Source organism: Oryzias latipes, chromosome 18, assembly GCF_002234675.1.
Source record: "Oryzias latipes chromosome 18, ASM223467v1".
Taxonomy (NCBI): Eukaryota; Metazoa; Chordata; class Actinopteri; order Beloniformes; family Adrianichthyidae; genus Oryzias; species Oryzias latipes.
In genome coordinates, this window is record NC_019876.2 from 22,303,661 (window position 1) to 22,319,181 (window position 15,521).

Genomic DNA, 15,521 nt, shown 5'->3' on the forward strand with positions numbered 1-15,521 from the left:
CAATTTTCACATGAGTTTAAAGGAATCGTTACACCCTTACATAAAGTACATACAATATAACATTAAAACTTGGAGACAAAACAGACAAAACATAAAACACTGTGATAAAAGCAGCAACTAAACAAGAAGAAAAGAGAAAATAAAAAAGTGGCTTTTTACAAAATTGAAAAACAGTGGGGTGACATGACCCCATCCTCACATAATACAACCGCAGCAGCACTGAAGTCCTTCAGAAGAGCAGACGTGTGATCATAAAGGTGCATAAATGTGCTTGACACACATTTAAAGACCACAAAAGCTGGAGTGCAGGCCCGAAGCAACAAGCTAGTAGATTTCAGAAATTGATGGCAGAACTCTGGAACTTTATCAGTACAGGTTGGCAGCAGAAAAAAAACGATTGCATGAAGGTCTGCAGCTGAAAAAATCTCATTGCTGCTTTTATCAGAGACGCTTGGAGGAAAATGGTTTGCAAACTAGACTTAATGTCCACACTGGTTGGTGCAAATGCACTGAAATGGGGGTTTCTGTAAAACATCGGAGGCCTGTTTGGCGTTGCAGACTGGGTGTGGTAACATTCTCATTGTCTATTCATTAAGTTAGTCAGGAGGGGGAAAAATGGAAAGTTTGAGCGTGGAGCGGGACTGTGGGGCTTCTGTTAGAGCAGAAGGGGAGGAGAGCGGAGAGCGATGGGAGTGCGTGGGACAGCCGGCCTGTTGCAGAGGGGAGGGCTATTGCAGATTGGACATTCCCGGGCTGGAAAAGACATCAGAGACAGCAAAGGGGAAGAAAGGAGGAAGTCTTTTCTCATGTTATTTTTACTCTGAAACTGTTTAACACCACTGAAACCTGAGAAAAGGGAAGATCGGACACCAGGAGAGGTCAACTACATGGAGAAAGAGCGGCTGAATCTGACCGAGAGCAGAAAGTTTTGCTGAGAATGTGGAGAGGAAGCGGAGTCAGGAAAGGATCTGAGGACTATGTAAGAATTCCCGACTGAAGTCATGGTGAGTTCCCAGTTTCTGTGTTGTGTTTGTGTGACAGGCTGAAGAAAAAGGGACATTTCTGTCCAGGAAATGCAATTCTGTTAGTCATTTGAAGAAAAAGTTAGAGCAGCTTCTTGTTTCAACGGGTGTTCAAAAATTTCAAACTTTTACAGCCTAAATTTGGAAGAACTTGCTTTCAAAAGTTCCCTTCATGTCAGCCACATTTGAGTTTGGAAAAAGTTGAGTCTGCACATCCATCAGTCTTCAGGGTTGCAAAATCCCAGAGACGGAAGATGAAGACATGATGTCAGTCGTGTGACGTTGGTGAGTTCTGTGGCTGCCTTGCAGATAAACGAACGAGTGTTGTGTCTCCTTGGATTTTACCCTCGGCCCACACCCACTGATGGGTGAGCCGCAGAGGCTGCGAGAAGATAGCAGACACATGCAAATATGCATGCTCGCAAATTCATTTCAGAGAAAAAAAGGCATGGAGAAAGATGGATGAGGGTCATATTCCAGCTTCTGTGCAGGGTGGAGCAGTTTGGCAGAGAGGGGAGGAGGGGACAACTGGGGAGGGAAGGAGCCTTCAGCTCCTTTTATTTTAAGAGGCTTGGGCCATTGCAGCGGTGGTTTCTGTGATGCCACATTTTCCACATTGGACCTGGGAGAAAATGGAAAACAGAGAAAAATCAGAACAAGGCATGGCATGGACGTCGGAGGAGGAGGAACATGTGCTGCACAGTTTCACCTCCCGCTGCGCACAGTTGGGTTTGAAATGGAAAACAGCAGCAAAGAACAGTCAGGGCCCAGCAGAGTGAAGGCTTTCTGCTGCCGCCTCAATCCGTTTGCATTTAATGAGTGACCCTGACCTCTGCAAGGATGGTGTCTGCAGAGGTGGACGTGGCTGCTGCCACATAGGTGCTAGAATGCAGCAGGAAACCATGCACCCTGTTTTCTAGTCCCAGACTGCCTTCCAAGAACATGTGACATGAGTAATGCTGTCATTTCTTTTGAGGGATTGATTAATTATGACATGTGACACCAGCAAGGAATTCTTTTCCTGTCTTGAACAAAACAACAAAGCAAAACTAAACCATCAGGACCAATTTAACACCTCACGAATCACTTTTCTGAGCAATCCAAGAAATATTCACAATGAACTTCTTATTAATATCATAATTCAGATGTTGGTACGTTGTTCCACAGTTTAACACGACAGCAAGACAGTAGAAAAGACATGAGGGATATTACATTGTCCTTTAACCTGTTTGGTGAATTTGATCACTTTGAAGACTAGGATGCAGCAGAAGAGAATAAAGGGGAAGATGAGACACGAGGAGTAAACACCGGAGGAATTAAACTATTTATACTTTAGTATTTGTTGTAACTGGAAAAAAAACAAATTGAAAGAAGTGATCTGAAATTATGATGTTTAGACTATTTACCCGTTTCCTCTTCTGCTGCTGAGCAAGTTCGGTAAGGGCTCTGCAGCCGTTACCATGACAAAGAGCCGAATCAGATAGTCCTAAAAAATAACCATATTAATGTACTAATCATTGATTCAATATGTGTTTCTTTTGGAATTGACAATGCTGAAAATGTCTGAAGTGGAAAGTTGCACAGGAGCATCCCGGTAGCTGGAATTTTACTAAGCAGCCTGTTCTTTCACCGATGCTTAGAGAAGCAGTCGCATGACAGCTGATGATTTATGCACCTGAGCACATTTCAGCTCTTGAATGCAGAGTTTGATGGCTGCCAAAGCAAACAGTTAAAGCAGCAAAAAACCCTCAGGGTCAGAATGATGCTGTCACTCACAGGAACCTGACTTTTACGCGGTTTCCTGTGATTGTCCAGACTTTCTGATGTGCAGTGCACATGAACATGGGTTGGTTGTAATGCTGCAGCTTGCAGCCTTAAGTCCCATCCTCACATCATCTTCATTTATGAAATTGTTCATCTTTTCAGGCAGACCATACTTGTCATATGAAAAAAGGAATGTGAGACCAAATTAAACACATTTGAGCAATAAATTGTACAAGAAAATTCACTTATCACAATGCAGACTAAGAAGTTCAACCTAATACAATGGCTTTGTTTTTCTTAGCTTTTTGATTCTTTTTTTAGGACTTTGTGTAGTATTTAGCCTCCCTGCTTTTTTGGTTCAGTTTAAGGATCTTTAATCCTTGATTAGATACAAACGTTATTGTGTTAATTTCAGTATACAAACGACTGATTGTTATACATTCAAGGAAAGAATGGTTATTGAGCTCTGACAGGATGCATGGACGGATGGAAAGATTGATAGATGAACTAGATGTACATGCATCCTATAACATTTATGTGATGATTCTTAACTTTTTAAATGAAGTAAACATGTTGGATGGATTTTTATTTTCAGAAAGAGCTTTATTAAATCCTTTAAATCAGAGATTTCAGAATGTCCAATTAAATGATGAATCTTTTGTTGCAGAGTCAGTGATGGCGTACCACAAGGCTCTGTGCTTGGTCTATTATTTTTCAAATTTCTTCTGCTCCTCTTAGGTAACAGAATCTAGCAAAACAGCACCCCTCCTTTCATGTTTTTTTTTCCAGCTGTTTTAGAGTTTGGAGTTAGCATGTTTCATCACAACAATACAGTCCTAATTCAAAACAGCTCCTAGCCGAGAGGTGGGTAACTCCAGTTCTCAAGGACCGATGTGTCTTTTTCAGGTATCCATGGTGATTGGCCAAATCAGATGTGTCCAGTCAATTAAGTCAAATCAGAGTTGGGTATGTTGGAAAACAAGCAGGAATGTGACGCCCGATGCCCGATGAGAGTTCAGGTTCAAGTTCTTGTTAGACCCAACTGACAATGCACTCATCTTCCCTCAGTGGGAGCATCATGAGAGCCTGATGTTTTAGCACGGGACAACCAGGGAAAACTTCAAGGTTGTGCGGGTGAGCATCTGCATCATTGTCTCTGATGGTCTCTTTTTGTTCCTGTCCTCATGACAAGGCAACAAATGTGTTTCAGAAACGGCCGGTTCTGCTTGAATGGCTTAAGTAAAATGCAGTTTTAGATTTTTCCAACCAAAACTCAGTGAGGCTGAAGTTTAAAGGCCCGTACACACCGGGACGAATATTCGCCAGCCGTTATTCGCCAGCATTTTTCAACACGTCTTTTGTGTTCACACCCAGGCGATTTTCACTGACGATGAGCCGAGCGAAGACGCAATTTCATTCCCTGACATTAGATGGCGCTTAATGTAAAACAGAAATAATCCTGTACACAAGGTGGCGCTGCGCAACTTTACGCTTATTAAACTCGCTTTTCACTCAGAAGAAGTGAGCAAGTATTTACGTGCTTGTCAGAATCATACAAAAAACGTGAATATTTCCAGCACCAGTAGCTCTAGCTCCAGCTCCAGCGATGAAGAAATCATTGTTCTGTTGAATGATGAAAGACGCCGGAAAAGACGTCGATTTTGGGTACATCCCATAGTTACGAGAAGAGAAGAACATGGGGAGTTTTATCGACTCGTACAAGAGCTGAAAATGTGTCATGAGCTTTTTCCGGGATATTTTAGAATGTCCGTCATTATTTCTTTGCGGCAGTGTAGACGCTACTTGGCGTCTATCTTCTCCGCTGGTATGTGTGCTCAGAAAGGCAGTTTTGTGTTTGACCCCCCCCAAGTTGTGTTTTACTGTAACTTCAGAAGCTCCAGACACATGTGCAAAAGCGCCATTCTCATTGGTCGTATAGTTTTTGACGCGGCGCGTCAAACCAAAAAAACGAACCCGAGGCGTTTTTTAAAAAGTGACGCTTTGACGCGTGGCGTTTTTTCGTGTCGGTGTGCACATTCACATTGGTGCCCTTTGTTTAGTGAAGAGGCGTTAAACGTTGGCGAATATCGCGCGCGAAATTCGTCCCGGTGTGTTCGGGCCTTAACTCTGAAAGTTGCGTATCCTCCAACTCTAGTTGGATTTATTGACTGCATAAGAGAACTGGTCAGAGAGAATGTGACATACCCCATAATAAATGGCTTACTTCTGGCCCCAACTAAATGACTTCAATTCAGACGCCATTATTTTGCTATACAAAGGTTGCCATGTTGGACCCGGACGTGAGTAAGCAGTGATTAGTTTGAATCACCTCTATGGCAACCACTCTCTCCAAACAGATGTAAGCTTGTTGGAAGGCCATACCTTAAATCAAAGCGGGAAAATCTATCAATCTTACGTTTCAAATGTTTGATGTGACATGCAGAGTTTTATTGAGGCATCTGATTGGTCAGTTTGTAACTTGAATAACTTGCACTACAGCAAAGATATCATGGAGAAAATTGTGGATTATCAAGAACATGTTAAAAAAGGTATCAAAGTGGTTATTCTGACCAATAGAATGACAGACTAATAGCTGTTCATGTCTCTAAAGAAGTCTATGGGATTTTGGCTTCTTGGAACCAGCAGGTATTTCCTGTTTGGAACGCGAGGGGGGAGGGGTCACTCGGTCAAGTTGTCATATACAATCAATGTCTGGATTCAAATGACAAACATAGATTTTCTGTGTCCCTGCTGCGGCTAACAACATTTAACTATTGATTTCAGGAAGCTTTTAAATCACAGCAGGACATACTTGCATTAATGATGGGGTATCACAAGCCCGTTCAGAGCTTCTAGGGATCCAGCATGAGATCAAACAAGCTAACTTCAGAGCGGAAATCGGCCTCTATCCCATTATTTCCTCAAATTTTGACTCTCCACCTTTTGTCCTTCATGCCCTCCCCTCATCTTCTCTTTCTCAGTCAGCATCTGCCTCTCATTGTCCCTTTAATCACTTCGTCCTGCATCAGCTCCAGGTCCTGTAAAGTCGTCTGAGCTCCATTATTTTTCTGCTTTTTCCCTGTCATCTGGTTCCTATCATGGCTGCTGCTGCTCTTGTTTCCCATCCATCTCTTCTGATGGTCTCCTTGTCTGCGCTTTCATTCTCAGTTAATCTGTCATATTTTCCAAATGTCTATAATCACACCCCCTTTTTTGACAGTCTCTTAGATTTTTTTCATGTTTTTTTCTTTAGTTGTATTTATGTCACTTCTCTGTAGTACTTTTGCAGACATCTTACATTGGATATCGTCAATGTTTGAACCAGATGTGACACTTTTTTATTTAATCTTTTATTCAGGAAACTAGGGCAGTAAATGTGATGCAAGAATGACACATTTGTTTCCCCTCTGAGAGTCCCTGTTTATGCCTTCAAGTGACGAAGATCCATTTTTAGTCCATCCATCCATCCATCCATCCATCCATCCATCCATCCATCCATCCATCCATCCATCCATCCATCCATCCATCCATCCATCCATCCATCCATCCATCCATCCATCCATCCATCCATCCATTTTCTTAACCCCCTATATCCCTTTTGGGGTCACGGGGATGCTGGAGCCTGTTCCGGCTACTGTTGGGGGAAGACGGGATAAACCGTGGACAGGTTGCCAGTTTGTCGCAGGGTTTATCATTTTTCTGAATCGTTTCTTGTTATTGGTACTGCCGAGGTTCATTCCTGCATAGGTGGAAGGTTTCTGTTCTGCTGCTGTGTGTATGTGCGGCTGGGGGGGTGGAACGTGTGGCATCATTTTTGATCATCTGCAGAGGCCTGATCCTGCAGCCGGTAGTCCTGTTAGAAGATTACTGCAGGAATCACAAAGATCATTGAAGTGTGAGTAAGGAAAACTAAAAAGTTGGATCTTCTGGTGTTGGAGAACACCGGTGTGCTGGGAATTGGAGGAAATATTATCAGTAAAATTAAGATGGTCCTCACGGATGACCCCCAAACTTATTTGGCACAATCACTGATGATTCCAAGTTGACGGTGAAGATGTGTTGGAAGCAAAGGTCAGAGTTTCTATTTTTGAAGAGATTTTTCTCTCACCAAGCAAATATGTCAAACCATGAAACACCATGCCAACCACTTGTATAACCTGCCTGTTGGCAATTTAAACCCTGCTGTTATGTCCTGGATTGCCTACTGCTTTTACGCAGCCTTGTCTTGGAATCCTACCTGGTAAAGCAGGTCCTGGCCTCTATCATTCTTATACTTAGGTTCTGCTTCTGTACTGCTGTAACTCTGTGTTGCATTTCAGTCCAACTTTATCCAACTACTACCGGATGCTGCATACCATCCGGAGGTTTATTTTTCAATGATGGTTCCTGCTCTTACCCCTCACTTCTTGGGTTGCCGCTGCCTTAGACATTCACTAAGCATGTCATCATTTGGATCCATCCTCCTGATATACTCCTGGATCTTTGTTGTTTCCTGTTTTATACTAGCTCTAGTGCATACTGCTTGTCAATTCCGCTCCATTGACTCAGTCTACAATCACAGAGTGATGGTTTTGGGCTGAAATTCTCCATGCATTGAAAGGAACTTTTTTGGCCCCTACCTTCTCTTTTATCGTGCTGGCATTGTATCTGATGACCAGTAATGCAAGGTTGCTGGTGAACCAGAAATGTTCTTGCCATTCAGCTGTCTTTTTAGGACTTACCTGGCTTTATGTGAGTATTTGGCATTGCTAGCTTCCGTGCTGGTGCATAACAGAACACCAAAAACGTTGGGTCAAATATTAACACTGTCATCCAGTATCTTCCACGGGAATTAAATGGTTGGTGCAACACAAATCAGGAGCTGTTTTTTGTGCAACAGCTGAGCTTCTCATACAAATTCTTGAGACATAAATCAGCAGATTAAAAGGTTCTTGATGGTACAAATTTCAAAGTACAGAGAGGAAAACAGATGCCACTATTGACTGTATATGAGAGCTAGGCTGAGCAACCGCTCGCCCCTCGCGCTCTAAATAGGAAGTACCCCCTGATCCCAAAAAGCTGAAATCCCGTAGACTTCTATAGAGAAATAAACAGCTATTATGCAGTCATTAGCTTTGGTAGAAGAACCATTCTCACACTGCTGCTTTTTAAATACATGTTCTTGCTAATCCTATTTTTTTAATAATATTTTTGCTGTAAGGCAAGTTATTCAAGTCATAAACTGACCAATCAGATGCCTTAACTAAAGTAGTTGACCTCGCGTTGAACGTTTAAAGTCCCGTCCTGGGGGAGGATCCCTCCTTCATGTGGGCACCCCTGAGTCTTCTTCGTTTTTTCCGGAATCCGTTTTTTTTGGGAGTTTTTCCTTACCGCGAAGGGGGGTCTAAGGGCAGGGATGCCAGTATAGCATAGTCAGTTTGTTAGTTCATTTTAGTATTTTCCTATTGAACTGTTTGTATTCGTGATCCTTTTGAGTTCATGTTTTACTTCGAAGCCCATCGAGACGACTGTTGTTGTTATTTTGGGCTATACAAATAAATTGAATTGAATTGGATTGAAAAGTGTTTGATTGACAGATTCTCCCGAGACCACTGTCAGTGGAAAGAATGTAACCTTCTAACATGCCCACTCCTGACTTGAGAAAGTTGTTCCCATAGAAACACGGACCAATCATAGCTTACTGAGGATGTCTGGCTCCAAAGTGGCAAGAGACATTTTGTGGAAAAATGGCACCTGAATTGACTTAATTTGGTTGGAAACCGGACGCAAGGCATCTTGTATAGATGGCGTCACACTCGCTCAGTACAGTTGTCTTGTACAGTCAATGATCTGAACCAACCACAAGACTGCAGTCCCCTTTGAACAAACCACAGCAGCAGCAATAGTCAAGAGCAGTCAAAAGGAACGTACCCCATGAAAAATACCTTCAGCATTGAAACAAAATTGTTTGATCTTTTACCACTGTAACATAACATACTTTACGTGCATCTACACTGCACATAATGTGATTTATTTGAAGTCATTCAAATGGTTTTTTGAAGATGTCGACTTTTAACCTTCTCTTCCGAAGGCTGTTCCGACTTTTCTAAAGCAAAATGTCATAGAAAAAAAGACATTTGTTCCTCAGGCTCCTTCATTAAGGGTAGACAAAAGGACAAGGACAAGATGATGCAGCAGATCATGAAAGCAGAAGATAAGCAGGCGTCTGCATGATTTCCGTGTTTTTGTCTGTTAGTACGTTTGGGCAAAAACAACCAAGACATATTTCATGAACATGGGGCTGGGGGGGCGCTCTATTACGACCTTGGAAACCAAATGCTCATTAAGGTTGAGTTAACTTTGGACAAGGACATTATCTTATGTTTGTGTTATGTGGCCAAAAGTTCAAACAACATATCTAACCTTGATTCAAATAAAAAAGATAAAGGTTTGTCTGATTGAAAGTCTGACATCAACGCTGCCGAGAAACAGAGGAGGCTTTTCATGAAGCTCCCTCAGACTGAAGAACAATGTCATTCATGGATCTGTACTGCTCTGTTTCTTCTCTGGAGTCACAAAAAACAAGTAAACCTGGTATAAGAAGGTGCTTGCACTTTCTGGCACTTGTAAACAACATTACTCGTGGTGCCTGAACCAGTTCCAAACTGGTTCCAGAAATGTGTGACATGTGCACAAACAGAGGAAAAGAAAAACTGTGAAAATATTCACTGAAAATGGTTGTCGAACAGCTGACTTGTTGAAAACTTTATCCTGCATGTGTTCAGTTTTACCTGGAACAGCAGGAGAGCTCCTGAAAAGTCCTTATTCATGCTTTTTTTATTGTCTTAAAATGTTTTGATGCTGTATTCGATCAGTTGTCTACTTCAGCAGACAGAGCTTTCATGGAAAACCTTTGGGGGTTGTACTGGGTCAGTTGGACAAAGCTCTGTTGCAAGTAACCTCTGCAGATATACAGTCAGCCTGGACAGTGGTGTTCTAAAGTGTACTTAGAGCATCTCCTATTGCATCAAAACCTGAGTCCGTTTATTTCTGTGAAAAACTAAAAGCATCATCTTTTGGCTGAGAGGAACATCTTGACCCCCTCCCCAAAGCCCGGCTGAGTTTCCCATCCACTCAGTGAGGCTTGTCAGGAGCCATATGAACCTATGTGACGGTCCTGGCTCCGGGGGTTGACCCAGACCAGTCAGTTGGTAAACATCCTTGACTGTATAAGAGATCTAAAGTGAATGATCCCTCCCCCCCACGTTAAGTACCCTCTGGCTCCAAGAAGCCAAAATCCCATAGACTTCTGTAGAGAAATAAGAAGCCATTAGTCAGTCATTCTATTTGTCATTTGTCAGAATAACCTTGCTCTTGCTCTTCTACCTTTTTTTTTATATTCCTATTTTTTTCAATATATTATTTCTCTGGTCCCATGTCAAATTTTTGAAATGTATGATTAACAGATTCTCCCGCTTTCAAGTGGGGCCTTCCAACAAGCTCACTCCTGATTGGGGAAAGGGGTTGCCATAGAAATGATGACTCTGACCGACTCGGACCAATCACTGCTGATTAACAATTTCTGTTTCCAACAGGGCGACGTAAAATAACGGCTACTGAATTGACTTCATTTTGTCGGAGCTGGAAGCCCATCATTTTCTATGGGTGCTGTCACGCTCATTCAGTCCAGTTCTTTTATTCAGTTAATGGTCTAGATCCAGCATGAGGCTCTCTGCCAAAAAGCAGTGAAAGCTGACTCGCTGTGGCGACCCCTACGGGATAGGACGAAAGGTGAACAACAATGGTAAAGATTCGTGCTGAAGGACCATGTCATCCTGGCCCAAGTTCTTCTTCCACCTAATTCCACATCTGCAATCAACATTGCCTTATACAGCTTGATTTTATTTTGGTTTTGTTGTGGATTCTCTCAGAGATTTGAACTTGACATTTGACGCAGTGGGAGGGGCTTGTTAACATGAAAACATGAAAGTACCAACAGCTATTTGTATTTTTTATCAGCTCAACTACGCTAATGTGTTAGGAAAAAATCCACCTGAAAACTATAGGACAGAACCACAGATCTCTGATGTCATCCAGAAAATTCTGAAGGATAAGAGTAAACATGAAGTGAGGCGGCCATATTGACTAAAGTTTAGTCTGTCTAACTGTCATTTTAAAAATGTCACCAGTTGGTCTAAGTAACACACTCCTATGAGGCAATTGGTATTTGCTGATGCTTGTTTGGTTGGCTTCAGAGGATTTCTTTCAAAACCAAACTCCATTGTTTAGGCGATAGGATAAAACTTACATCCTATAAGTTGGATGTTTGTGCATCACAAAATGTGCTGCCCCTCACCGTCTGAATGGTCCTTTATTTGGATCACCTAAGAAACGAAATCACAAAAAAAAGCAGAAAAAAAGAAACTGCTGCTTTTTCTTTAACTATTCCTTAATAAATGGGATTTCATCTGTTCTTTCCACAAACATTCTTTGGGGTTTTGGAGTTATTCTGTTGACTAAAACCCAAGGAACGACTTGACCTTTCGGAGCTCTGCTGTGGAAAACTAAGCGTTTCCGTAAGCAGTGTCCATTAATTTCCACGTTTCCAAGTACAACTGAGGTCAAAAGACAGATCTGAGCCCATTGGTGGGAACTTTAAGGTTTTTGGTCAGAATGGTAAATTGAATAAAAGGTTGATTTTAACCAAATTGGAGCAAACCTAACAGTGCTTGAGAAACCCCAAAATTTCCTTATTGTCATCTTTTCCTTAAAATAACAAAAACATCTTCCACCAGTCAGAACTGCAATATGTGAATGTTCTCTCAGAGCATGAGTTGTTGAATTGTGCCAGGCCATGTCTGTCAAGGGCTTTTGTTTCAATACTTCCCTGTTTTTAAAACTCATCCTGCCTCCTCTAAAGAGAAAAACAAACCCCAAAACAGTTCTTAACCCAGTTGTTTCACTGTGGTAGCTCCCTTTTCTCTTCCAGCTCATTCATTCCTGGCTCAGCTGCTTGTCTTTTTCCATACATGTTTTTACTGAAGGTTCTTATTTTGCTCTCCGTCTATTCTCTGGTTGCTGCAGTGGTTCAATACAATGTGCAGAGAATCTGGAGTAATTGTCGTCAGATGACATTCAGGGAGGTTAAAAACTGACTAGGGGGAAAAGAGAACTGGGATGAAGATGAAACCGGGGAGCAGCGGAGGGGAGGCCAGTGTAAGGCCTGGGGGGAAATGTGAAAAAGTTCAAGGTTGTCATGCCGACAGTCTGTGTAGAAAAATAAACAGTCTGCGCTGCATGCTCTGCTCCGCCCGCCTCCGAGGCCTCCCCAGGGCCATGAGAGGTGTGCACATGCATGTGTGCATGCAAGCGTTCACGTTAGGGAGTAATGCACTCTTTTGTAAGGGGGTCTTGTGCCACTGCTGGACTTTGGAGGAACTATTTGACACTCCCCAGACCATAAGACAGGAAGTTGAAAGTTGAGTATGTGCGCATGTTTGCATCAGTGCGACTGAGACAAACCGGCTGTGCAACACAAGTTGATTCGGTGTCCCATTGTGCTTTAACCCTGTCTAACAACTTTGTGCCTTTCAGGGTTCGGAGGCAATGGAGGACTGTGTGCAGGGGGCGCTCTCCTCACTCTACCCCCCTTTTGAGAGCACAGCGCCACCCCTCCTCTCTCAGGTAGATCTCTGCACTCTGACACTGATTTGTTGCAGACATTTCTCAAGAAATTATGAAAAGGCCAAACTTTTGGCATATGACACATTTTTCGGAAATTGAAATCTTAAAGGCTGCCCCCATATTTCTGAGAAAACCAGAGCTGTGCATAAATTGATGGAGCAGATACACATTTTTACATGAACTTTTATTCGTTATTTGTTTTGTTCTTAGTTTGAACTTAAAAACACAAACATACTGTATCGTGTGTGTGAATAAACACAGTTTAAAGGCAAAAAAACTCGTCCATTTTTGTAGTGCTTTATAGTCCACAGACAATCCCACATCATGGGTCAACCCCCGTACGTGACTAAGGCTAAACTAGCATCCATGTGGTCAGGAGTGACACTCTGATTTCCTGGATCGTCATTTGTCATTTAGTCCACCAAAGGAAAAGAAGCTTCATCAAAAGACTTCATGAGTGAAGGTTTCTGCAGCCCTTTTGAATTCAGAGCTTTTGTAGTCCCTATTCAAAACATTGCTCCTGGTTGCTTTCCAACTAAACTGCATCTTGTGAGTCTGAAGACAATCCTTGTTACAGATTGATCCACTATCAACACTTATTTGGTTCAGGTGGCAGTTCCTTTCTCTTTGGAGAATAGGATTATTCCAGGTTTTCCAAAAATGGAAAACAGACTGAACAATCATGTAGTTGGAACATATCCTGTAAGGCTGTCCTACATCTGGAGGTTTGACAGTAACATCCAGGTTAAAAGACAACGAGCCAATCTGACTGTTTTTTTTAATCCTAAAATAAAACATCGTGGTAGAAAAAATCAGTCCAGCGGACATGGACATCAAATAAAACCACAGAGGCAAAAGGTTTTATGGAGCTAGCGTGTTTTATATTCAAGCAAAGCACTTGGTTGTTTGAAAAGCCAGCTATTGGTTATTTAGTGAACTTTCATTTTTTAACCAAGCTCAAACAGGAAATCAAACTAAGTCCTTGTGGACCATGACATAAGCCTTTCAAATATCAGCTCACTAATTTATGAAGACTGAATGATGACCACTGGCTGTGAAGAAAACATTGGAAAACTAATTAAGCTTGAGAAGGTTTTGTGTAAGTTCCCAGAGGACCCCTGTCAGACGTATCGGTCAACTGTAGACTGCTGGACTGCTGTGCAGGGAGCGAGCGTGTATTTACATCATGGATTGAGATCCCCATGACTGTTTAAACACATTTGAAATGCAAATATAAGACATTTGTCCAAGATTGTTGTGTTTTATACTTTGCATTTGTGTTTCAAATAAACCATTTAAATTACCATCTTTGTTTAAAGCAGCTATCAAATTGCTTTTCTTCTGTTCTGACAAAAATAAACATGAAAATAAACAAAAGTAGATAAATGACAGACATGCAATAACTGGGAATTGATCTGCCTGCAGGGGTCCTCTTCTGGCCAGGTGCCCCCATGAGTTGGTTTGTCTCCTCTGTTGGTTAGATTGGTCCCTGTTTGAGCGTCAAAGCATGTTTTTTTCTTACAGCAGTTGATTCTTTTGTGTTTTTCTTCAACAATTGTGATAAAGTTCAAGTTTGGGTCCACATGGTGTGGACTGATTTCTGCTGATTCAGCTGAACTTGTTCTCAGATGGAATTTGAGATGTTTTCAGATAGATCCATGTGGTATTGTGTATCTTATTTTATCATTTTCTTTACGGTCAGACGGCTGTAGTAGCTGTTTTTGTTTCTGAACACTTAGGGTAGTACGCTGAAGCTTTTGGACTGTTTTTCTCAGGCTCCAATGTTGTTTATTTTTGTTTTCTTTGCACAGAGGAAGTTACAGTTTGATAAAACATAGCAGCCCTGTTTTTTTTTTCCATCCTGGAATGTGACTGATGCCCAGGCGATGAAACCCGTTTCTGCCCCTCGTTTATGCTGAAAATGAAGGCTGCAACCACACCATGCAGTGCTGCTCACTTTGGGCTTTTCTTCTCTTTCACCCCCCAAATCTTTCCTCTTTACCAAGGTCTTCTCAGTCCTGGAGTCAACTTATCAACAGGACAGTCTCCGCTACCTCCTCGACTACTTTGTTCCAGCCAAGCACCTCCTGCACAAACTCCAGCAGCACGCCTGTGTGAGTGCTGAACACACGATTCTGTATAATCCAAAGCAGAACCAGCTGTCACATGAAGCGAATATACTGTGGGAAATCTGTCAGCCAATGGCTCCTCTTCCTCTGGTGATGCTTGTCTGTGTGAGTTCTCTGTCTGACCTGAACCGGAGTTCAGGATGGAAGTCAAGAAAATACATGTTCACCCATCAAAGCCAAAATCAGGCAGGTCAGAGGAAATTATTTGTTAAATAGTTTTGCTTAAATCAAATATAAATGAGTGAAAAGGGAGCAAAACTGTGGCGAAAGATTCACAATAAAAAAAATTACATAGACAAAATTCTTAAACACCCACTCCAATGAAAGTGTCTAAAATGTCTTTGTGGCACTTTTTGATGATGAAGGACATACTGTATATAAAGAAAAATAAGCTCAAAACTGCATTCCAGAGTATTTCATTTTCAAATTGTTATGAATCAGGAGCAGACAAAAACATGCAGTTTAAAAAAGTTGTATTTTTTAAATGAAAAATGTGCTGAGTGAGCCTGAAGCTCCCTGCTTTGCTTCATTCTGATGCATCCACTTGTAGACGACTAGATCAACGTAGGTCTTCGTTTTCCTCATCTCAGCTGGCATCTGGCTCAAATCTAAATGGCTGGATATTACAAATCATTTTTCTTTGCAGGCATTCAAATATCTTTTTCTACATAATGCACAAAAAAATCTCAATTTTATAGAAACAATAATGAAAGAAGGTTACAATAAGTTTCACCTGGAATAAACATCTAAAATAAAAACAAAACAAAACAATAAAAATCAGGGCATGAAGCCAAAAGAAGAAGTTGAATGTTTTCCTTGCAGAAAGTTTGAAACATCTGGAAACAGGAAGAAATCTAAAAGTGCCTCAAATCATCCAGAAAATCTTAGAGTGTGAAAGTTTCACAGTGTTAAAGCAAAAAGAAAAAATTAAAAGATCTCAGAC

The 15,521-nt window shown here is 41.6% G+C and overlaps 1 protein-coding gene across 1 annotated transcript in view; it reads left to right on the forward strand.

The window, feature by feature from the left end:
• Positions 1 to 659: 659 nt before the first annotated feature.
• LOC101171781 (rho guanine nucleotide exchange factor 40) overlaps positions 660 to 15,521 on the forward strand; it is a 48,911-nt gene continuing 34,049 nt past the window's right edge. Inside the window, exons 1-3 of the mRNA XM_011487689.3 lie at positions 660 to 1,004; positions 12,360 to 12,449; positions 14,456 to 14,563. Coding sequence (XP_011485991.1) covers positions 1,002 to 1,004; positions 12,360 to 12,449; positions 14,456 to 14,563 — 201 coding nt within the window. The 5' untranslated portion in view covers positions 660 to 1,001. The remainder of the gene's footprint in view (positions 1,005 to 12,359; positions 12,450 to 14,455; positions 14,564 to 15,521) is intronic.